The sequence below is a fragment of the Panthera uncia genome, chromosome D4, assembly GCF_023721935.1.
Source record: "Panthera uncia isolate 11264 chromosome D4, Puncia_PCG_1.0, whole genome shotgun sequence".
Taxonomy (NCBI): Eukaryota; Metazoa; Chordata; class Mammalia; order Carnivora; family Felidae; genus Panthera; species Panthera uncia.
In genome coordinates, this window is record NC_064807.1 from 24,215,483 (window position 1) to 24,240,673 (window position 25,191).

At 40.8% G+C, this 25,191-nt stretch overlaps 1 protein-coding gene and 1 long non-coding RNA gene across 5 annotated transcripts in view; one reads left to right on the plus strand and one right to left on the minus strand.

Moving 5' to 3' along the window:
• The window catches only part of KIF27 (kinesin family member 27), a 92,769-nt gene extending 84,130 nt beyond the window's left edge, over positions 1-8,639 (minus strand). For 3 of the 4 annotated variants that reach the window (XM_049650353.1, XM_049650120.1, XM_049650280.1), the window contains exons 1-2: positions 8,549-8,636; positions 2,302-2,670 (exon numbers count right to left, since the gene is read on the minus strand). In XM_049650353.1, the coding sequence (XP_049506310.1) occupies positions 2,302-2,599 (298 nt within the window). In that variant the 5' untranslated portion in view covers positions 2,600-2,670; positions 8,549-8,636. Of the gene's footprint in view, positions 1-2,301; positions 2,671-8,548 lie in introns of all 4 variants that reach the window. The other variant, XM_049650203.1, reaches the window with a different exon arrangement.
• Positions 8,640-8,671: 32 nt separating this feature from the next.
• Positions 8,672-25,191, plus strand: part of LOC125937706 (uncharacterized) — a 29,285-nt gene continuing 12,765 nt past the window's right edge. The window contains exon 1 of the long non-coding RNA XR_007462496.1: positions 8,672-8,873. This is a non-coding gene — a long non-coding RNA (uncharacterized LOC125937706). The remainder of the gene's footprint in view (positions 8,874-25,191) is intronic.

Consider the following 25,191-nt stretch of genomic DNA (forward strand, 5'->3'; position numbering starts at 1 on the left):
CAGAGCCTGATGCAGGCTTCGAACAGTGAGATCGTGACCTGAACCGAAATTAAGAGTCTGTCACTTAACTGACTGAGCCACCCAGATGTCCCAAGAATAGATAAACTTAACAACTTTTTCCCTTAAAGAATTAAAATTGTATGTATGGCTTCTTAATAAAAAACAATATAGCTATACTTAAGTCACCAAGCTCTAAACATAACTCCTATTAGTAAAAAGAACATACTGAGTCTTAAAGATCGCAAAACATTTGCCAATTAAAAAAGGGGCTACAGCCCTAAAAAAAAAAAACAAAAAAAACCCCCACAACTTATAACAGAAAATTTGAATTTTTTGAGACCCTAAAATAACCTAGTATCTTTAACCTCTTAATCCTATGTCATACTGATTCTAAAAATGGTGGTGTGGGGGGGTACTGGGCACTAACGGCCTCTCCATTTAATCTTTGCAATCAGGGCTTCCTCAACTCAGCCAGACTCCAACTCTACCCCTCACCAGTCCCTACATGTAATAAGAGATGTTTCTGAAAGTCACATATTCTATATTTGAGAAGCAGGAAAGTAGAAAATACATTAAGAGTCATTACATGTATACAGAACGTAGCAATAATTTTAGACAATAATACATACATATGTACAACATTCAAAAGTTTGCATTTAGTAAAAAAAAAAATCAATACAGTAAACAAGTCCTCAAAAGAGGACTTGGCAGGACGCCCGGGTGGCTCAGTCGGTTGAGCATCCGACTTCGGCTCAGGTCATGATCTCACAGTTCGTGAGTTCAAGCCCCGCGTCGGGCTCTGTGCTGACAGCTCAGAGCCTGGAGCCTGCTTCAGATTCTGTGTCTCCCTCTCTCTCTGCCTCATCCCCCTAGTGTACTCTGTCTCTCTCTCAAAAATAAATAAACATTAAAAAAAAAAAAAAAAAAAAAAAGAGGACTTGGCATTCAATCCCAGCTGTCACTAGCCCTCTAGCTGAGCAAGCCCTTCAGTGATTGCTCCATGGCTGGAGCTCCTCACTTATAAATAAAGAGAGATGATTTTCAAGGTTCCTTCCAGCTCTACAAGAAATCCTAACAATTTCACCTTTTCCAAACTAGAATTACAAGCAGGAGAAACTATATTCTAAAATATTCAGTATTTAAAATAGAAATCTGTATTTTTATGTGAGGTGATGGATGTGTTAACTACATTGGAGAATCCTTTGACAATGTTTACATTCATCAAATCATCATGATGTACACTTTAAATATCGTACAATTTTATTTGTCAATTGTACCTCTATAAAGCTGAAAAAATAAAATAAAAATTTGCTAAAAAATAGGGGGAAAAAAGACTTTATTTTTAAAAAAAAATTTTTTTAACGTTTATTTATTTTTGAGACAGAGAGAGACAGAGCATGAATGGGGGAGGGTCAGAGAGAGGGAGACACAGAATCTGAAACAGGCTCCAGGCTCTGAGCTGTCAGCACAGAGCCTGATGCGGGGCTCGAACTCACGGACCGTGAGATCATGACCTGAGCCGAAGTCGGACGCTTAACCGACGGAGCCACCCAGGTGCCCCAAAAAAAGGCACTTTAAACCACATAACAAATTCTACCTACTGCCTCTAAGTCTTGGTTGTAAGACTCTGATATTTACCAGTGGACTATGTTAAAAGACCAAAATCTGGTCATGTTAACTCATTTCTTTCTACTTGAAGTTCTGTTCAAAATGACAAAGGTTTGTCAGAGGCAGGGAGTGGGGGAAATGGGTGAAGGTGGTCAAGATGTAAAAAATCTGAGTTATAACTAAGTTCTGAGGATGTAATAATATACAATATTGGTGACTGCAGTTAACAACACTGTATTGTGTATTTGAAAGCTGCTAAAATATTAGCTCTTAAAAGTTCTTATCCAAGAAAAAGAAATTTAGAACTATATGATGTGATCGATGTGAACTAAACTTACTGTGGTAATCATTTTGCAATACATACATGTATAGAAATCATTATATTGTACACCTTGGGCTAATATAATGGTATATGTCAATTATATCTCAATAAGACTGGAAAAAAATGGAAAGGGCTGAACACCGAACATTGTCTTAAACTTGTTTCCTCAAGCAAATACAATAAAAACTGTTGACTAAAACACCAATATTTAAAAATAAATCTTTCAAAGATGATGATCTTATGAACTCATCTGACTATCCTTTATTTCATTCAATTAATATGCTGAGCACCTACTATGTGTCAGGCACTATCATATTTTAGCTTGATTCTAGTGTCTCAAATAAAAGTCAAAGGTAGGACGAGAATCTTACCAACATGGCCTCCTCCAATGGTGTAGGTCTTCCCGGATCCAGTTTGTCCATAGGCAAAAACGGTTGCATTATAGCCCTCAATGAGCGACAACACTAGTGGCTTTATACATGCATTATAAACTTCATCTTGAGTGGAATTCTTGCCAAAAACAAAATCAAAAGTAAAGACTCTATCTCTCCCAATGATAATTTGCTGGGTGTTTGGAATAACTCTCACACAAGCTTGATGATTATGAAGAACTTCTTTGCATAGCAGAGGTCGGATTCTTACAGCAACCTTTACTGGTATTTCTTCCATAGCAACTTAGATTTTACTTAATATTCAGTATCTAGTGTGAGAAATATCCATTTTATGTAATTTCTGGACTCCTGTGTAACAAAATAAAAACAAAATTTAGTTATTGACTTCTCTATCCTAATAAATTAACCATCTTCTCAAGCAAAGTCCATTAAAGCAGGTTTTCCTCCAATATAAGTCGGTTACAAAGAGTAAATCTGTCTTATAAAAATACACCTATAATTTACAGATGAAATGTCTGGATTTATTGCAAAACAATCTAAGGAGTAGAGGCCATGAGTTGGTAAATGATGCAGCAAAGTGATAAGTGCATGGGATTCTATTGTGCCATTCTTTCTGTAGTAAAAATAGGTTTCCCAGTCCATTAATCTAAATACTGAATAACTGGAGAGTTAGAAAATTAAGACAAGGAAATAACCGAATAATTGTACACCCGTATTGAAAGAAAACCCTTTACTAGATTTTATAGCTATGTGCTGGAAAGTAACATCTTTTTGCCACAAATAACAGAAATAAATCCATGAAAATAGTTTCAAGGATTTCTATGATATAACTTGAAACCAAGTTATTGATTATTCAAAAATAATCAAAACTGAAACACTGCTTTTCTACTTCTAAAATATGGTATACTTATTTCTGAAGACTCCTGGTAGAATAAATATATCAAAAAATAAAGTGCCCACTATACTTATAAGGAACCTGAAAAATTTTTAAAAATTCCACTTACAGTAGCATCAAAAAGAATATAATACTGGGGTGCCTGGGTGGCTCAGTCAGTTAAGCAACAGACTCTTGATTTCAGCTCAGGTCACGATCTCATGATTCGTGAGACTGAGCCCCATGTCAGGCTCTGCGCTGACAACACAGAGCCTGCTTGGGATTCTCTCTCTCCCTCTCTCTGCCCCTCCTCCACTCACACTCTCTCTCAAAATAAACTTAAGGGGCGCTTGGGTGGCTCAGTCGGTTGAGCATCCGACTTCGGCTCAGGTCGTGATCTCGTGGTCTGTGAGTTCAAGCCCTGCATCAAGCTCTGCGCTGACAGCTCAGAGCCTCGGGCCTGCTTTGGATTCTGTGTCTCCTTCTCTCTCTGCCCCTCCCCCATCATGCTCTGTCTCTCTCTCTTGTCAAAAATAAATAAGCATTAAAAAAATAAATAAATAAACTTAAAAAATACATAGGAATAAGTTTAATAAAAGACATGTAAAACTTATACTCTGAAGATTATAAAAGATTGTTGAAAGTAAAGAAGATCTAAATAAATGGAAAAACATCTCATGTTCATGGACTGAAAGACAGTATTGTTAAGATGGCAATATTCTCCAAACTGATCTACAGATTCTATGCAACACCTATCAAAATCTTAGCTGAACTGCAGAAATTGACAAGCTTATCCTAGAATCCATATGGAAATTCAAAGGACAAAGAATAGCTAAAACAATATTGAAAAAGAACAAATTTGGAGGACACATTTTCCCAATTCTAAAACCAAGCAACAGTAATTAAGACAGTGTGGTACTGGTATAAAACAAACTAAAAGATCAATGGAGAAGAATTGAGAACCCAGAAATAAACCCTCATATTTTGGGCAAATGATTTTTGACAAGAGTGCCGAGACAATTCAATGGGGGGAAAGAATAGACTTTTCAATAAATGGTCATAGGACAACTGGATGTCCACATGCATAAGAATGCAGTTGGATTCCTACTCACATCATATACAAAATTCAATTCAAAATCATTCATAGACCTAAATGTAAGAGCTGAAACTTATAAAACTCTTAGAAGAAAACACAAGAATGACTCTTAGTAATGTTGGATTTGGCGATGGTTTCTCAGGTGTAACACCAAAGCAAAAGCAATAAGCTTTATAAGGAAAAACAGATAAAATGGATTTAATCAAATTTAAAAGCTTTGTTCCTCAAATATATAAAAGTGGTTAATAAGCACAAGCAAAGATGCTCAGCATCATTAGCCAGCAGGGAAATGCAATCAAAACTACAATAAGATTACTACTCTAACCCCACTAACACAGCTATAATCAAAAAGACATCATATAGCAAACAGACACATGAAAAAAGATGCCCAACATCACTCATCATCACACAAATGCAAATCAAAACCACAATGAGGTATCACTTCACACCTGTCAGATGGCTAGAATCAAAAAGACAAGAAATAACAAGTGTTAGCAAGGATGTGGAGGAAAAGGAACCCTCAAGCACTAATGGTGGGAATGCAAACTTGTGTGGCCACTCTGGAAAACAGTATGGAGGTTCCTCAAAAAATTAAAAATGGAATTACTATATGGTCCAGTAACTCCACTACTGGGTATTTACCCAAAGAATATGGAAGTACTAATTCAAAAAGACATATGTACCTGTTTCTTGCAGCATTTTTTACAGTAACCAAGATATGGAACTATGGAAGCCACCCAAGTGTTAATCAATAAATGAATGGATAAAAAAGACATGGTATATATGGGGTACCTGCATGGCTTAGTCGGTTAAGCATCTGACTCTTGATTTCAGCTCAGGTCATGATCTCATGATTCGTCAGATCAAGTCCCATGTTGGGCTCTGAACTAACAGTGCAGAACCTACTTAGGATTCTCTCTCTCCTTCTCCCCAGGTCACACACACACCCTTTCTCTAAAAATCAATAACTTAAAAAAAAAAAAGATGTGGGGGATATAAATATACATAGTAAAACCTTGGTTTGTGAGCACAATTTGTTCCAGAAACAGGCTTGTAATCCAAAGTACCTGTATATCAGAACCACTGGCTCAGCTGTGATTACGTGATGTTCGGCATCATGTACTACTTGTATTGCAAGACATCACTCATTTATCAAGTTAAAGTTTATGAGAAATGTTTGCTCCTCCTGCGCAACACTCACAGACCAAGTTACTCACAATCCAAGATTTTATTGTGTGTGTGTGTGTGTGTGTGTGTGTGTGTGTAGGTAATGGAATATTACTCAGCCGTAAAAATGAATGAAATCTTGACATCTGCAACAGTATGGATGGACCGAGAGGGTATTATGCTAAATGAAATAAGTCAGATAGAGAAAGACAAATACCATATGATTTCTTTTTATTTCTTTTTTTTAATTTTTTTTTTTTATTTATTTCTTTTAAGTAATCTCTACACCCAATGTCAGGCTTGAACTCACAACCCTGAGACCAAGAGTCCCATGCTCCACTGACTGAGCCAGCCAGGTGGCCCCCATATGATTTCACTTATATGTGGAATCTAAAAAACAAAACAAACAAACAAAAAGCAAAATCAGATCCATAAATATAGAGGACAAACTGACGGTAGTAGAGGGTAGCAGGATGGGGGATGGACAAAATGGGTGAAGGGGAGTAGGAGATAACAGGCTTCCAATTATGAAATGAATGAGTCTTGGGGATAAAAAGTACAGCATAGGGTCAATGGTCTTGTAATAGCACTGCATGGTGACAGATGATAGCTATATTTGTGGCAAGCATAGCATAACATATAGACTTTCTGTTCACCTGAAACTGAAGTCACATTGTGTGTCAACTACACTTCAATTTTAAAAAAGGCTTCAATTAAAAAAAAAAAAAAAAGCAACTCCTGATTTCGGCTCAGGTCATGATCTCATGGTCGTGAGATCAAGTGCTGTGTTGGGCTCAACACTAGGTGTGGAGCCTGCTTGAGGTTCTCTCACTCTGCCTCTCCCCCACTCGCTCGCATTTTCTCTCTCTCTCTCTCAAAAAAAAAGGATATTAATATATTTAATTTTTTTTAAGACAGTTCAAAATAAGTATTAGGATGTATAGAATATGGAACCTTCGCATACTCCCAATGGAACTGTAAAATGATGCAGCCACTTCGGAAGAGTCTGGCAGTTCCTCAAAAACACAGAGTTATTATTTGACCCAGCAACTCCACTCTTTGGTATATACCCAAGAGAAATAAAAATATATGTTTTTATGAAAACTTGTACATGAATGTTCAGTCTTGGTAGGATAAAGCTTACACCATATAAAAGCTAAAAAGAAAATGTAACAAACAGTCTATGATAATTTTCAAGTGCAGATAATGAAAAATAATCAGTTTGGGGTGTGGCTGGGCTCTTTCGAGAAGGAGAGTCTTGAACACTATCATTAAGTAACCTAGTAGACTATTAACAGACTAAAATAACATTTTTGGCACTACTTGCTATGGAGATGATAATGAAGACATATTTAATATTCACTAGCCTTTAAAAAACTCTGCAGCAGTACTGCAGATTATAATTTCGTGAGTGGGAAAGTCTGAAAAGGATCACAGTAACAAATACATTAGTCTACTAAAAGCTCAGAGAGTAAAAAAAAATACCAGCTCCCTTGGGCTGTAAAATCCCAAAACAGAGTCAACATGCTATGTGTAATGGCCAAAACAAAGAGATGCACCCCATCTTGTCACTTTTAATCATTCTAGTTAAAACCGGCTGTGAAAAAATACTCGTATGTATGATAAATCCTTCTTGTATCCTATAGGACTCCGCAGTCACTTGGTACTGGAAACTTTTCCAAAGAAACTACAAAGATGCTGAATGAGTTGGTTCTCTCAAATGTCTCTGAACATCTATATTTGAAGTTTTTTATCATACAGATTAGCTTTTTAAAGTCTGTTTATGGCATCACATTAAAACAAAAGTCATAGTCTATGTTAAGTCAAACCTAACTACTTCCAACAAAACTGCTAAAAAAAAAAAGGTGCAGAGTGTAACTGGGATATTTTCACTTTCTTGGTTTTTGCAATAGGAAACAATTTTGCTACAAGGGCAAATGAAATTCTATTCTATTCCAATAAATAAAGGCCCTTAAACATATGGCTTGCAAAAGAGTAATATTCAAGAATTTAAGCATTTAAAAAATCCATAGCATTTATACTTTAGATTCTGGTCAGCTGCAGTAACCAGAAGCATGTGTATTGTCCCGCCAAGAAATGTAAAGAAAGGGGAAATCTGATTGGTAATATTTAGGCATACTCAATGGAGTTTTGAAATTGAGTAAAGGCAAGAGAATCTTTGATCAATGATGCCATGTCACTCATCAAAAAGAAGTGTCTTCTAATACTGTTTCTATCCTGTGCCCACGGCTTTTCAGAAGTAGTGGGTTGGCTAAAAATTGTGGTCTGTTAATTATATTTTTGTAAGAAATTTCCCAGCAAATTAACAATGAATCACAAAAGGATCTCAGAAAAGGTCCCAAATGCATAAATGACTAGATAAAGAATATAGAAAGTGAAGTGGAAAAACAAAAATTTGACAACTTGGAGGGGGCGAAGTGTTATTTAAAAAGTGTTTTGGTGTGTCTGCCTGGCTTAGCCTCGGAATCTGCTACTCGATCTCGGGATAGTGAGTTCGAGGCTTATCTTGGGTGTAGAGACTAAAACAAAAAAAAGTGTTCCAAACAAAGAATTTGGGTACCCTCTTTCTCAATCTAACCTGCCTCTGAGGGAGAGGGCTTTCAGACTTCTACAGCGTTGCACCAAAGTTTCAACATCCGCAACGGAAAAAGGAAACCAGAGACAAAACGAAACCCCCAGGGGGGATGGGCCTTCCCATCCCGTTTAGCTCCCGAAGTTGGAAGCACCGGCACAAAAAACACACAGGATCAGCCTCGGTGGGGCTCCCGTCCGGCGTTCGCTCACGTCCCTAATCCCCGGGCCTGTCTACCTAGGGGGACCCAACTTCCCCATGCCGTTCTCCAGGGGTCCCAGCAACGACCTCAGCCCCCTCCGACGCCCTCCCTCGGCTTTGCCGGCCCCCCAACCGCCCCCGTCCCCGAGCCGTCCCGCGGCGGCCCCTGACGTCCGACCCCTAGGCGGCGCCCCCTCCCCGAAACGGCTAGAGCGCGGGCGCTGCGGCACTAGGGCGGGAGGGCGCCGCACCGCACCCGGCCGCATCAGCCCCGCCAGGCCGGCGCGCCACTTACAGACCGGCTCGAGAAAGCCCTGATCTCCGGCGGCGAGCACAGTACAGGACTCCCCAGCTCCGCTCCGCCGGGCCGCCGCCCGCGCCTTTTGTTGTCGCGGGTTCTCCCGGCAACGGCGAAACCAGCAGCCAACGCGCCCCCTCCCGGCCGGCCGTTGCGCCGCGCCCCCGACGAGCCCCGCCCCCGAGGAGCCCCGCCCCACCGAGAAGAGCGTTGCGCTGGCCGCCTAGAGACCACCTCCAGGTGTGGCTACAAAGCCAACTCGCAGGGGACTGCTTTCAGCGTGCCGGACCGAAGTCACTACCCACCAGTTTGTAAACTTTACGTAAGAAAGATTCACGTTGCGTTTTCATATTTTAGCTGCTAATTCAGTTTATTTTTATTGAAGTAAAGTTCGTATAACATACATCGAGCCGCTTTAAGGTGTACATGAAGGCATTCTCAATGCTGTGCAACCATCACCTCTGGTTCCAAAACATTTTCATCACCACAAAAGGAGATCCCCGTGTCAGTTTACAGCCTCTCCAGTTCCCCTCTCCTGCAGTCCCTGGCAACCACTAATCTACTTTCTCTGTCTGTATGAATCTACAGATTGGGGGCACTTTGTATTCAGGGTATCATACAACTTGTGGCCTTTTGTGTCTGGCTTCTTTGGCTAAACAATGTCTTCCGGGTCCACCCATGTTGTAGCATGTATCAGTAATTTTATTCCTTTTGATGCTGAATAATATTCAATTGTGTGGACTTACCACCTTTTATTTATCCACTCATCTCTTGATGGACACGCTGTTTGTTTCCACTTTTGGCTAATATGAGTAATGCTGTTAGAAACATTCATGTACAAGTATTTGTGCATGTATTTGTTTAACATCTGTTTTCAGTTCTTTTGGTATAGACCTGGGATCTGGGTCATATGGTTATTCTATGTTTAACTTTTCTAATTTACTTTAAAAAAAATTTTTGTAATGTTTATTTATTTTTGAGAGAAAGAGCATGAACAGGGGAGGGACAGAGAGATTGGGAGACACAGAACCAGAAGCAGGCTTCAGGCTCTGATCTATCAGCACAGAGCCCCATGCTGGGCTTGAACTCAAGAACTATGAGATCATGACCTGAGATGAAGTCGCTCACTTAACTGACTGAGCCACCCAGGAACCCCTCCTATTTACTTTTAAATGCCTCAATGCCTCCCATTTTTAATAGCACAATCTAAGTGTTTTCTCCCAAGAGATTTTTCTTTTCTTTTTTAAAGTAATCTCTACACCCAACATGAGGCTTGAACTCACAACCTTGACATCAAGAGTCGCATGATCTACTGACTAAGCCAGGCAGGCACCCCTCACAATCTAAGCATTTTTTTTAATTTAAAAAAAAATTCTTGTTTTACATTTATTTATTTTTGAGAGACAGAGAGAGACAGAGCACAAGTGGGGGAGGGGGCAGAGAGAGAAGGAGACACAGAATCCGAAGCAGGCCCCAGGCTCTGAGCTGTCAGCACAGAGCCCAACGCAGGGCTCAAACCCACAAACCATGAGATCATGACCTGAGCTGAAGTCGGACGCTCAACTGACTGAGCCACCCAGGCGCCCCACAATCTAAGCATTTTCAAAAAGCATCCCTTCTCTCATGGAACTTAGAAGTGAAGGTGGAAAAAAAAGTGCTTAGTTATTAAATTGAATTACAAGTATCCCCTGCTTTTCAAAAGTTCACATTATACCTCTTGGCTGAAAGATCTACATTAGTTACCTCTTTTCATTAACCGAAGAAATCTGAAGAGGATTTTCGCTTTTATGATAAAAGGCGAAAGCCACAATAGGTTTGTTTTGCAGCCAATCTTTATAGTATAGAGGCAGCAGGCACCCGGGGAAACAAGAGTGGCCCCACCAACTGCCTTCAAGGGAACTATACTGAGCACCTCAGCATCAAGCCCCCATAGCTTTGAACTTGTCTGTGAGCATCTATGCTTTATCTCGATTTATTTTGTGCATCTGTTAGCAAGATGTGCCCTAAGGTATCAGAAAAGAATTAAGAGAAGGTATTTTGGGGTGCCTGGGTGGCTCAGTCATTTAAGCGTCCGACTTTGGCTCAGATCATGATCTCACAGTCTGTGAGTTCGAGCCCCGCGTCGGGCTCTGTGCTGACAGCTCAGAGCCTGGAGCCTGTTTCTTATTCTGTGTCTCCCTCTCTCTCTGACCCTCCCTCGTTCATGCTCTGTCTCTCGCTGTCTCAAAAATAAATAAACGTTAAAAAAATAAAATAAAATAAAAAATAAAAATAAATAAAAATAAAAGAGAAGGTATTTGGGCGTCTTGGAATGCTCAAAATTTTTTTCCATAAAAATTAAGGGTAATTGCTTCTTTGCTTTACACCATTTTGGCTTACAAAAGTTTTTGCAGGACCATGCTACTTCCAGGTAGCAGGGAAACCTGTATTTTGAATTTTTAAAACCCAAAAATGTGAATTCACTAATTATTTTGAATCTTTAGAACTCCTTTTTTTAAGGAGTTCCCCAAACTGTAAAGTGGGTACCAGTCATTGTCTGGTAGTTCCCCAAATTGTAAAGTTCCCCAAACTGTAAAGTGGATACCAGTCATTGTCATCTCCTCCCACACCATCCAGGATGACAGCAGAACAAAGCTGACTCCATTCCAACTCCAACCCTATCTCCTTTCAAAGTCTTTATAAGTGGGACTTGGGAGTGCCAAGGAGAGAGTCATGGGGTCTCGGCCTTGTGGCGTGGGGAATAGAGGGTTCACACATGAGAGGCTTTCCTACTAAGTCAAAGGAGGCTCTAAGAGTGACCCAGAGAGCTGCACCAAGAGGCAACTGGCCTTCTGGTGTCCTTCCCGCGACTAGGGGTAGAGGCTGGTTAATGGGCCTCTGTTCCTCTCTAGACTGAAGCAGAGCAGCTGAATGCGGCAGGTGGTTGGCACTGGAATGGAGCAGCCTGCACTTTCACACCTGGCAGGGTGAGAACCTATGATTTCTCCATGTCTCCAGTCTTGCCCTCACAAATACATCCTTCACACCTTCTCTAGTGATCTATGTAGGACACAGATGTCCTTTTCCTGTAGCCTTTCTGTGATGCAGCCGAGCACAGAAGCGCAAGAGCACCTGGCTCGGGGAGGCCCAAACCGACCAGGTTCGGCCACTGGGCGCTGACAAAACCCAAAGGCAGAGAGACTAGTGGTGGTGAAACAGGAAAGGAATTTATTTCAGTGAGGCCAACACTGGGAAGACAACGGACTAGCATCTCAAAGACTGTCTCCAAAGTGCTGAAGATATTTCCACGTTTAAATAAGGGAAATGTGGGTCAAAAGTTTGGTGGGTGTGTGCAAGTAGGCAGTGAAGGTCAAATTAATCATTGTCTTGGGGTCAGTCACGTGGGGTTTTGCTTGCTCAGGGCAGTCCTTATTGCTTGGGGGGAGGGGGATAGTTCCAATTCCCATCAGGGGATGCTTTGCTCACAGGATCCTTTGCCTAAGTTAAGAGATAAGCTGGAAAGGGGCACGTGGGTGGCTCAGTTGGTTAAGCTTCCAACTCTTGGTTTTAGCTCAGGTCATGATCTCACAGTTCTTGGGTTCTCGCCCCACATCGGGCTCTGCAATGACAGCATGGAGCCTACTTGGGATTCTCTCTCTCCCCCTCTCTCTCTGCCCCTCCCCTGCTCACACTCTTTCTGTCTCTCTCAAAATAAATAAATAAACTTTAAAACGCAGGGCAGGGGGGAGATAAGCTGGAAAGAAGAACTTAATTTCGAAGTTTGAGGTCAAAATGGAGGTAGTTGAAGTCCTCTTTCAATGCCATGGAGAATATTACCTTTTAACAGCTGGAATGGAGAGACACAATTTTGCTGAGAAGATGCTTTGCTAGTCCACAGCTGGGTTTGAGTTGGTTGGTACCCAGGCTTCAGGAAAGAGGATAATGTTGCTCATATGAGACCAAGAGAAGAATTATTTGAGTGCTCTTGAGAAAGAATGAGGAAGATGGAGGAAGGGAAGGTGTTAAGAAGAGGCTCAGAGAAGGAGAGGATAGCTGCTGAGGGAATTCCAGAGAGAACAGAAATGGCTAACAGGGATCTTTAGGTTGTATGCTGAGACATGTGCAGCATGGACCCTTCCCCTCTCCTGCAAAATCTTTAATAAAGTCTGTGTTGCTAACTGAGGCATTGTGACAGAGGGTTGTTTTGTAGGGACTTAAAAGAAAGATATGCTAGTCCCAGGGCACCTGTAATAAAAATAAGCATATAGGGGCACCTGGGTGGCTCAGTCGGTTAAGCGTCCGACTTCGGCTCAGGTCATGATCTCGCAGCCCGTGGGTTCGAGCCCCGCGTCAGGCTCTGTGCTGATGGCTCAGAGCCTGGAGCCTGTTTCAGATTCTGTGTCTCCCTCTTTCTCTGACCCTCCCCTGTTCATGCTCTCTCTCTCTCTGTCTCAAAAATAAATAAATGTTATTTAAATAAATAAATAAATAAATGAAATAAAAATAAGCATATAAATAAATAAATAAATAAATAAATAAATAAATAAAAGATACGCCAGTCCTCAAGTCCAGTCTAGTGCTGGACAAAACCAGAGATTGACCATGTGGACCTAGAAGGCAGATTACAAGAAAGCTGAAGTCTGGCTTGCATTTCAGTGACATTTTACTTCACTAATAAATCAAGCAATGCAAATTAAAACAACAAACCATTCTCACCTATAAAGTTGGCAGCAACTTTTCACAATGTAAATGCAAGTATTTAGGGAGACAGTCACTTTTATACATAATCGCATCTCTTGTCATCTTCCTAAGAAAATAGATAAAGAATCATGTGCAAGAATGTTTATTATACTATTTGTAATATCAAAAACTTGGAAGTTACATATATGTTCAATGAAAGGGATTGATAAATTAATAGTGCATTTAAAAAAGAATATTATGTACTCATTGAAACTCATATTTACAAAAAATTGGTATAGGAGAATGGTTACAGATTAAGGATACAAAATAATATCAACTTTTCTCACCTGGAATTGGGATAAAACTTGCCCCTACTTCATAAAGTTGTTGTGAAGTTTGAAAGTAGGAATAAAGCAGATAGAACTCAAAAATTGTTAGGTAGCTAGAGGGGTACCTGGCTGGCTCCGTCAGTGGAACATGTGACTCTTGATCTCAGGGTTGTGAATTTGAGCCCCAGGTTGGGGGTAGAGATTCTTTAAAAATAAAATCACTTAAAAAATTGTTAGGTAGCTAGAATGATAATTTTCTCAATTTTGCTCAGGGGAGAAATACACATATAAAAACACAAGATAGTAAAAATATTCAACAAAATTCACTGAAATGGTAACTGTCAGCAACACTGAGTTAATGGTCATTTTTTAAATGATATCCGAAATACATCACTGATCTGGGTATTTTTAATTTTTTTAATGTTTATTCATTTTTTGAGAGAGAGAGAGTGTGAGTGGGGGAGGGCTCCAGACTCTGAAACAGAGCTCCAAAACAGGCTCCAGGCTCTGAGCTGTCAGCACAGAGCCTGACATGGGGGCTCAAACCCACAAACCATGAAATCATGACTTGAGCTGAAGTCAGATGCTTAACTGTCTGAGCTACCCAGGTGCCCCTAAAGGTTATTTTTATAGTTGAATCAATTAGAGTCTTCGTTCCAAGGAACAGAAACCAACTTGGGTTTACTTAAGAAAAAAAAAAAAAAAAAACTTTGTTGAAAAGTTTATCATTAGCATGCTTTATGTTATGAGTAACAGAAACCCCAAGTCAGATTATTTTGAATTAGAAAATATATTTCATATAACTTCATATAGTTCATGTATATAGAAGTGAAATGTAAAAAACAATTGTCTTAGAACCAATGAAATAGGACAAACTCCCACATATTCATGGGCTTATTTGAAGGGTTCTCTATTCTGTTGCATTGATCAATTTTCCAGAATCAGCAGAGACCATGTATTATTTTTTGTCCACACTATTGAGCACAGTCAGTGTTTAACAGAAAGTAAATATTGGGATGCCTGGGTGGCTCAGTTGGTTGAGCTTCTGACTCTTGATTTCGACTCAGGTCATGATCTTATGGTTTGTGAGATAAAGCCTCACACTGGGCTCCGTGCTGACAGCAAGGAGCCTGCTTGGAATTCACCATCTTCCCCTCTGTCTGTCCCTCCCCAGCTCTCTTTCTCTCAAAATAAATAAATAAAATTTTAAAAATTATAAATAGGCTCAGATCTCTGGAGAAGGATCTCCTCTGAGTCTGCTGGTGTAAAATAAAACTCATCCACCAAGAAAAAAAGAATATAAATAAATAAACAAACATTTTAAAAAGATAGTAAATATAAAGCTCATTGCAGAGATACAATAAGTGTTTACAGAAGATAAAAAATTAAAAACAGGGGCGTCTGGGTGGCTCAGTTGGTTAAGCCTCTGACTTCAGCTCAGGTCATGATCTCACGGTTCATGGGTTCGAGCCCCACATGGGCTCTGTGCTGACAGCTCAGAGCCCGGAGCCTGCTTCGGATTCTGTGTCTCCCTCTCTCTCTGCCCCTCCCCTGTTCACGCTCTGTCTCTCTCTGTCTCTCAAAAATAAATAAATGTAAGAAAATTAAAAAAAAAATTAAAAACAGAAAACAAGTAATTTGCTCAAGGTTACATGGTTGATAAGTGACAGAGGCATGACCAAAGCCTGGGTGTGTCCGATGACAAAGTCAACACTGCCTCCCCAAAGATTGAACTCCAGTGTCGCTCTCTACATAATGTATCTCTCTCCCTTGCTTACTCTCTAACGGTGTATTTGATCAAATCAGGTCCACATGTAGCATTCAGTTGATATGTCCCTTAATTATCTTGTATTCAATAACAGTTATCTTCTACCTTCTTCAAAATTGTGGTAAAATACACATTACATGAAATTTTCCATCTTAACCATTTTTAAATGTACGATTCAGTAGTATTAAGTGCATTCACCATTGTTATGCAGCCAGTCCCCAGAACTCTCTTTATCTTGCAAAACTGAACCTCTATACCCGTTAAAGAACAACTCCAGTACTCAAGATTCATTCATGTTGTAGCATGTGTCAGAACTTCCTTTTAAAGGCTGAGTAATATTCCATTATAGAGATATACCACATTTTGTCTCTTTACCTGTCTCTCACGTAGGTTGTTTTCCAACTTTTGACTATTGCAAGTAATGCTGCTATGCACAAGCATGTACTACACGTATCTCCTCAAGATCCTCCTTTCAGGAGCACCTGGGTGGCTCAGTTGGTTAAGCGTCTAAGTCTTGATTTCGGCTCTGGTTACGATCTCACCGTTTATGGGATCGAGTCCTGCTTCAGGCTCTGTGCTGACAGCGTGGTGCCTGCTTGGGACACTCTCTCTCCCTCTCTCTCCCTCTCTCTTTCCACCCCTTCCGCAGTCACACGCATATGTGTGTGCATGTGCTCTGTCTCTCTGTCTTTCTCTCTCTCTCTCTCAAAATAAATAAATGAACTTAAAAAAAAAAGGATCCTGCTTTCAACTTTTTTGGGTATATACCTAAAAGTGGAATTGCTGGATTATATAGTAATCCTATTTTTATTTTTTTGTGGGACTGCCATACTGTTTCCACAGTGACTATACTGATTTACATTCCCACCAACAGCACACAAGGCTTTCCTTTTCTCCACGTTTTTGCCAACCCCCATAGTTTTGAAAAAAATATATATTTAAAAAAATTAAATAGCTTTTTAAAAAAACCTTTCATCTATTGAAGAAACAGCACCATTTGTCCTTCAGAACACTCACATTCTTAGATCTGGCAATCGCATCTTTGTGTTGTCATTTAATTTTAACTTGTTCCTGTATTTCCTACATTTCCTGAAAACTAGCAGTTAGATCTAGATTCCTGATTAGATTCATAGTTCAGTGTTTCTGGCAAGAGTAATTCATACACACAGGTCTGTATACTTCCTGTTGTAACACACCAGGAAGCACATAATGTCTGCATATTCCACTTTGAGCAATGTTAACATTACTAGTGAGTTCACATGCCTCCAGCCTAATCCATCCATTTAAAAAGTTCCCCATCAACATTTTACCTCATGGCTTGAACAGACATTGATGATCATTTTCCAGATCTATTATTTCACTGGGGATTCCAAAATGGTAATATTATAATTCTAATTTTCCTTTTCACATTTAGTAGCTGGAATTATTTTATAAAGAAGAGTTTCTCAGTGTGGAGATTCCTCAAAAAATTAAAATAGAATTACCCTACAACCCAGCAATTGCACTACGAGGAATTTATCCAAAGGATGCAGGAGTGCTGATTTGAAGGGGCCCATGCACCCCAATGTTTATAGTAGCACTATCAACAAATTATGGAAAATTATGGAAAAAGCCCAAATGTGTCCAACAACTGATGAATGGATCGAGAAGATGTGGCATATATATATATATATATATATATATACCACATATATAAGAAGATGTATACACACACACACACACACACACACACACACACACAGTGGAATATTACTCAGTGATTAAAAATGAAATCTTGCCATTTGCAACAATGTGGATGGAACTGGAGGGTATTATGGTAAGTGAAATAAGTCAGTCAGAGAAAGACAGATATCACATGATTTCACTCATATGTGGAATTTGAGAAACTTAACAGATGATCATAGGGAAAGGGAAAGAAAAAGATAGAAACAGAGAGGGAGGCAAACCATAAGACACTCTTAAAGACAGAGAACAAACTGAGGGTTGATGGGGTGGGGAAAATGGGTGATGGGCATTAAGGAAGGCACTTGTTTTACGTAAGCCACGAATCATTGAATTCTCCTGAAGTCAAGACTACACTGTATGTTATCTAACTTGAGAATAAAAAAAAGAAAGAAAGGGCTCCTGGGTAGCTCAGTTGGTTGGGCATCCAATTTTGGCCTAGATCATGATCTCACATTCCTGAGTTTGAGCCCTGCATCTGGCTCTGTGCTGATAGCTCAGAGCCTGGAGCCTGTTTCAGATTCTATGTCTCCCTCTCTCTCTCTCTCTCCCTCTCCCCCACTCACACTGTCTCTCTCGAAAATAAATAAACATTAAAAAAATTAAAAAAAAAAAAAAAGAAGAGCTTTCCCTCTATGGGGTTAATCTGAAAACAGTACAGCAGTCAATACAGGAATGACAGGATTCGTGCTTGATTTTTTTCCCTTCCATTTATTGATTTTGAGAATAACGAATTGGTCCCTAGCAAGCTCTAAAGTCAACCAATAGGGTTTCTTCTTTTGGAGTATGGGGAAAGGGTGATTATAAACTCATAGATTTTTATATTTTTTACTTACTGTCCAAAGACCATTTTCACTCTTCAGAGTATTTCTAGACTTCTTATTAAACACCATTAGGAAACCATTATTGTTTCTTTTCATTTTAACTCAGCCTTCATCAAAGTTATTGTGCCTTAATAATTGAATTCCATTCCTGCAACCAAAGAACACTAATTAATTCACCTACCAAATAATCCTCAGTCTATCCTGAGAATGTTAAAATAGGAATAGTGAAAGGGAGTTACTAGGTTTTTCCCACCTTCAGACAGGAAATTGAATTAGTTGTTTTCTTAGACCAATTCAGAATGCAGCCCTACCCCTTTCCCAGCTTTTCTTCGGCAGAGTTCCCAACTTGAAATGATCCTCATCTGCTGAAGAGTTCTGAACTTCCAAAGGTGCAGAACACAAGGTTTGGGGGCTGCCTACCATTCCTCTTCTTCCTACCTCCTCTATTTCCTCAAGAATTGCCCCTGTTCTACCTGCTAGGCCAGCCAATCACTTGGCCTTTGCCCCAGGCCACAGCGGGGACACAGTGGTAGGGGACTTGGGACTCAAGCCAGGCTCAGCAGCCAAGCCCCAGGCTTTGGCTTGTGCTACTGGCAAAGATTTGCACTCTGTGACCTGGAATCACTAGCTGTTAGAGTGAGCTCTTCCAACAGTGCAGGAAGAAAAACAAGGTGTGGTCTTTGTGCATTTTAATCTCTGGACCATAACTAGGTATGGGGAAAGCCAGCCCTTTCCCTGGACTTATCTTTTTTTTTTTAAGTATTTATTTATTTTTGAGAGAGACAGAGCGCAAACAGGACAGGGGCAGAGAGAGAGGGAGACACAGAATCTGAGGCAGGCTCCAGGCTCTGAGCTGTCAGCACAGAGTCTGACGGGGGGCTCGAACCCACAAACCATGAGATCATGACATGAGCTGAAATTGGATGCTTAACCAACTGAGCCACCTAGGTGACCCTCTTTTTTTTTTTTTTTTTTTATATCATTATACATTTCATTTTTCACTAAGCTAGTTTCAGCCTGGTTTCTTTCACTTGAAACTAAACCCAGTGGGATAAATCAAAACAGAAAGGGGCGGGGGTGCCTGAGTGGCTCAGTTGGTTAAGCAACCAACTTTAGCTCAAGTCATGACCTCACGGTTTGTGAATTCGAGTCCCACATCGGGTTCTCTGCTGTCGGCCTGGAGCCCACTTCAGATCCTTTGTCCCTCCCTCTCTCCATCCCTTCCCTCCTCTCTCTCTCTTACTCTCAAAATAAAGACATTTTTAAAAAGCAGAAATGAAAAGGAAAAGAAGGAATGTAGTTTATGGGAAAAAGAGAAACTTGGATGAATGCCGTAATAATATATTTCTCCAAACTTCTAATGACTTTAGTCAGTGAATTTTATACCAGAAAGAAATCCTGCAAATGATTTAGTCCCACCATAAATTTATTAATTTTTAATCTTATATTCAATATTCTTGGGGCACGTGGGTGGCTCAGTCTATTAAGCCTCCAACTTGGGCTCAGGTCATGATCTCATGGCTTGTGAGTTTGAGCCCCGTGTTGGGCTCTGTGCTGACACCTCAGAGCCTGGACCTTGCTTCAGATTCTGTTTCTCCCTCCCTCTCTGCCCCTCCCCTGCTCATGCTCTCTCTCTTTCTCTCTCAAAAATAAATAAAACATTAAAAAAATTATATTCAATATTCTTGAATTAGATAGGAGTTATTTTGCCATATTACTTATTCATACCTGTATTAGGGTTCTCCAGAGAAACAGAAACAACAGAATATATAGAGAAATGGAGATAGATATATAATCTATATCTGTCTATCTACCCTTCCATCCCTCTAGAGAGAGAAAAAGTGAGGCTTATTCTAAGGAATTGGCTTGTGACTGTGGGAGCTGGCAAGCCCCAAACCTGATGGGCAAGCTAGCAAACTGGATATTCAGATAAGAATTGATGTTATGGTCTTCAGTCTAAAATCTGCATGAGCAAGTGGGGAAGTGAGGCAGGGTTTCTACGTTTCAGTCTTGAGGCAGAGTTGTTTCTGCTTCTGAAAACCTCCGTTTTTGCTCTTAAGGCCTTCAAATGATTGGATGAGGCCCACCCATTTAATAGAGTGTAGCTGCTTTACTCCTCTATTGATTATAAATGTTAGTCATATCTGAAAAATATCTAGACTGGTGTTTGACCAAACAACTGGCCACTGTAACCTAGCCAACCTGACACATAAAATGAACTACCACAGTCTCATCCTTCCTCATCCTATAAATGATTTGAGGCATGCATATATTTTATAAAATGATTTAAAAAGGAAATTGGGGGATGCCTGGGTGGCTCAGTTGGTTAAGTGTCCAGCTCTTCTTGCTGGGTTAGGTCATGGTCTTGTGGTTCGTGGGATCAAGCACTGCATGGGGCTCTGTGCTGGCAGCGTGGAGCCTGCTTGAGATTCTCTCTCTGCCTCTCTCTCTGCCCCTCCCCTGCTCATGCTCTCTCTCTCAAAAATAAATAAATAAACATTAAAAAAATAAAAGAAAATGAATAAAAAGGAAATTGGAACCAGAACTAAAAAATCAGAGTCAGATTATCCCATTTCATATGTAAATTAAATAGACATAGAGATTTTAACTGATTTGTTCAAAAGCTGATGACAGAACCAAGGCAGTGAGCATATAATGAGTCCCCTGAGGGCAACCTGGGCCCTTGGATCTTAACTCCAGACATTTTATACTGTGGAGAATTCACAGTTCTGGACTTCCTTACTTTGAGGGTCATTACCTCCCATGGTTTGAGAGCAAATAAAATAAATGAGCAAATAAAAATGTTGTCTAGGCCGTGACAGCCTAATTTATTTCCAACCAATTACCCAGGCACAAGAAAGAATTGATGGTGACAACATTCAACCTGAGGTCTGTACTTTAAGAAAACACTGACATTAAATTTCTCCAAACTTTTCTTTTTAACTTTTTTTTTTTTTTTTAACATTTATTTATTTTTGAGAGACAGAGATAGAGCATGAGCGGAGAAGGGGCAGAGAGTGAGATACAGAATCTGAACGAAGCAGGCTCCCGGCTCTGAACTGTCAGCACAGAGCCCGACGCAGGGCACGAACGAACCCACAAGCCACGAGGTCATGACCTGAGCCCAAGTTGGACACCCTACCAACTGAGCCACCCAGGCACCCTGAAACAGGGTGCTGTCGAAAAAGACCACCAGACGCCGATTAGAAGCGAGGCAAGATTTTATTCACAGCCAGGCCAAATCTGATCTCCTGATCTTAAGGAGGAAAGTGCAGAGAATGGCCCCGAACAAAGGTAGTAGTGAGCTTATATGGATTTTAGCAAGTCAATACGTAACCAATTACAATTTACAACATTTCATGGTAGCCAATTATATTGTGACACACAGACGTTAGTTTGGGCGGGAACCTATCAATTTAAAGGTCTTTGTCCTAAGAGGGTTTAAAATGATCAATCATAGTTTAGACACCTAAGATGCCTCGGGGCAGCGAGTACGTGACTTTTTACATGTTGGTCTTGCCTAGGCCAGATCTTGGTAGAAGGGGTGGGGAAGCGTTTTGCATCCTAAGTTATCTATTTAGCAAGCAGGCGAGGTTACAGAAGTGAGATAGGGCGGTTAGTAATTTCCGATAACCCTAGTAGGGAACTATATAAGCCTTTTATCTCAATTATTTATGAAAGGTGAGTTTAAGCCGAACTTATATACAATAAGTTTTCCGATATCTTATAAGTTGACCTATTACATGCCCCTCTCCAGCCTTTTGTTTTTTGAAATCCCCCACCCTTTTATGTTCTGGGAAACAGTTTATCCAAAAGGACCACCCTTCTCTAAGTGACTTAAATAAGATTAACTATTGAGTCTCATGTCTCCCTTGTTCACCTGTGACAGGGTCCAACATGTATCTTTTCTCTTTTGCCTAAACCTGCTAACAAGGCCAGACACAGCCTCTCCAATTCCTCATTCTTTGTATTGTTAATGATTACCTAAGATTAGAACTGTCTGTCCCCCTGAAACTAGCTAGACACGGAGATAATCACTGGGAAATCCTGTCCAGTGAACTGAGACTTCTGGTTGCAAAACAACCCCACCTGTAAATCCCCCCACCTGTAACTTGTCTACTCCTCCCTATAAAAGGCTAGGCCACCATCACCCTGCCAAGGGACTCTAGTCTTTGGATCTGGGGTGCCCTTCATATTGCAAATACTGAACGAGATCCATTCCCTTACTTGTTCAGGTTTTATCTTTGATAGTGGCATCGAAAACCAAAGTTTAAAAATATTTCTTTAATGTTTATTTTTGAAAGAGAGAGAGAGAGAGACAGAGTGCAAACAGGGGAGGGGCAGAGAGAGGGAGGGAGACACAGAATCCAAAGGGGGCTCTGTGCTTACAGCAGACAAATAGCCCTATGCAGGGCTCGAACTCACGAACGGTGAGATCATGACCTGAGCCCGTCGGACGCTTAACCGACTGAGCCATCCAGGTGCCCCTAAAACCAAAATTAAAAAAAAAAAAAAAAGTGATCTAAGAGATCTGGGAGAGATGGATTACAGACTCACAAGGAAAAAGAAGGTGCAGTTGCCTCAGGGCTGATTCCTAAATAGCATACTGTGGCTCATGAAACCTGTACCTCCTCAACCAGGTTATTAAACTATTACCCATTCAGCTTCAGGGGAGGGAGAACAGTGAAGGAGCCCAATAAACGATTTCTGAATTCAATCGAATGAAATCTATTAATTTCTTTAGCACTAATCAGGGGGAAGCTAAAGGCTGCAGAAGGGTCAAAAACAGCCCCTTACGAAGGCTGGCCTGGTACAGCTCCACGTGGTGTGCTCCTGCTGAACACAATCCCCCAGAACACCCACATCGGACAAGGTTACTACCCAAGACTATGATAAAGTGAGGTGAAATAAGGCCCCTTGATAAATGTGTCCAAGCACAGACAAAAACAAGGCCATGGTGCCATGCACGTAGTACCAAACGTGCTTCTATCTTGGCTAAAGTGAATGACATCTGTCTTACCAATTTCAACTCTTTCCTCGCTCTAGCCTGCCCTCCTTATAGACAAGGTTTATTGAGATAGCCAGGAGTCGAATTGCCATTTTCTGACAGCACCCAATCTAGAGAGAACGCGGCTTCTTAAACCCCCCCCTTGCTTTGGCTGGAGGACACTGACTTGGTCCCATGGCTAACGTACTTGAGTTTATACAGGCAAGTCATCTGGTGGCCACTGAAGAATTAGTGAAATATGGGGGCGCCTGGGTGGCGCAGTCGGTTAAGCGTCCAACTTCAGCCAGGTCACAATCTTGCGGTCCGTGAGTTCGAGCCCCGCGTCAGGCTCTGGGCTGATGGCTCGGAGCCTGGAGCCTGTTTCCGATTCTGTGTCTCCCTCTCTCTCTGACCCTCCCCCGTTCATGCTCTGTCTCTCTCTGTCCCAAAAATAAATAAAAAACGTTGAAAAAAAAAATTAAAAAAAAAAAATAATTAGTGAAATATGAAAGAAAAAAAAAGGCCAAAATGTTTTTGAACTTGTTACAAAGCAAAAGCTACTAAAGGAAACCGAGTCATCAAAGAATAAGAACTAATGCTCCAGCTATGCTAGTGACAGTAAACCAAGTGGTCTCTAGATGGAGGGCTCTGATGAGGGGACTCCCGGGGCTGTGCACATGCACATTAACTATCTTTCAGAGGGTGTGTAGAATGAATCAACACAACCAAAACAAGAGACAAAAAAAAAAAAAAAAAAATTTCCAGATCCTATTTCAATATTCTTATCTTCCAGAATGCCAGTGGCCAGCTCCACATTCATTATGTTCCCCAGATTACCCTCAAATCCATCAAGAGTGGTTATCCTTGCACCAGACCCACAAAACCAAGAATGTTAGAACATTACTATTTTGCAATCCCCAGTGAAATAATAGATCTGCAAATTGATCAGCAGCTGTTAAACACATCAGGTGAAATGTTATTTAAATTCTTAGCCTGTATCAGGTATGAAAGTTCCAAAATCCAGGCATGGTGGTGAAAACTTGCTATTTGCTGATATCCATCCATACTTCTTCCAGAGCTTAGCTGGTACACAACGCCTAGAATACGGACTACTTTCCTGCCCTCTCTGGCAGTGAGTTGTGGTCATATGACTGAGTTCTAGTCGGTGACACGAAAGCAAAAACACATGTGGTAGCTGCTAGAACCTTCCTGGCAACACTTGCACTCTTCAGCTTCATTGCTTCTTAAGTCCTGCTGCCTAGATTAGAATGCAGTCATTTTGGGTCATGAGTCCAAGCTATGCTCAGTGGCACAAAAGAAGAGACAGCTGTCTTGGACACCAGAGAGCACCATGTAGCCCTGGGCTACTTTCCCTATCTTTACATGATGGAGTAGGCCTGGAGGAGGAAGGAGAGAGGAAACAGGAGAGGAGGGAGAGGGAGAGGCAGGATAAAGGGAGGAGGGGGAAGAGAGAAAAAAGAGGAAAGGGAAGAAAGGGCATAGGGATAAGCAGGACAGGGAGAGGTGCAGGAAGGGACGCAGAAGGAGTCTCCTGAGAGCAGGTTAAATTGGAAACTATTAGTTGTGATATTTTCTAGTACAAGTTCAGAAGGCTAATTCAAAATGATAGCAATAATAATGTGTTTACTATCTCAGGAATGACGTCCTTGGCTAGGACAGGTTCAGGAAGGGCAGGTGTAGCAGGGCTCTGGCTCCATACAATGGCTACTACAGCTTCTGCTCAGAGGAAGAGGGACCTTCTCCTAGTTCTCTTTCTTCAAAGTGAAGAAACCTTTTCCCAGAAGCTGCCCTGCAGACTTCCCCTTTGATGTCTCTGGCCAGAATGAAATTAAGATACCCACTACTAAAGCAATCACAGGCAGAGGATAGGATTATCACGAGTAAACCATTCATATTCAGTAGGGTCCACCTTTGGAAATGGGGATGGGATCACCTTCCCGAGTCATGGTAGGGGAGGGATGGAAACAGAAGCACGGTGGTGCAAGTTGTGCAGTGCACAACAAAGGGGGCTGGGAGGGGCGTTCACCTTCACTCATTGCCACTTGTAGGATTATTATGATCAATTTTCAGCAGATGGCAGTAAAGTGCTTGGGGAAAGGATGTCTTTTTTCTCATTCACACAAAGTCAGGGTGAGCTGACAAGGTTGGTAACTAACAAAAACCAAGATTATGTTGGAAGGAAGGCAGGGGGGTGGGGTAAAGGTGGGAAATGAGTGCTTGGTAGATATTGAGATTTCTGTAACATAAAGTAAATAATCAAATCTGTAAACCTTTTAAAATTATATGTAGTAAATTCTATTTTAATGAAATAATCCATTCCAGGCTTAAGA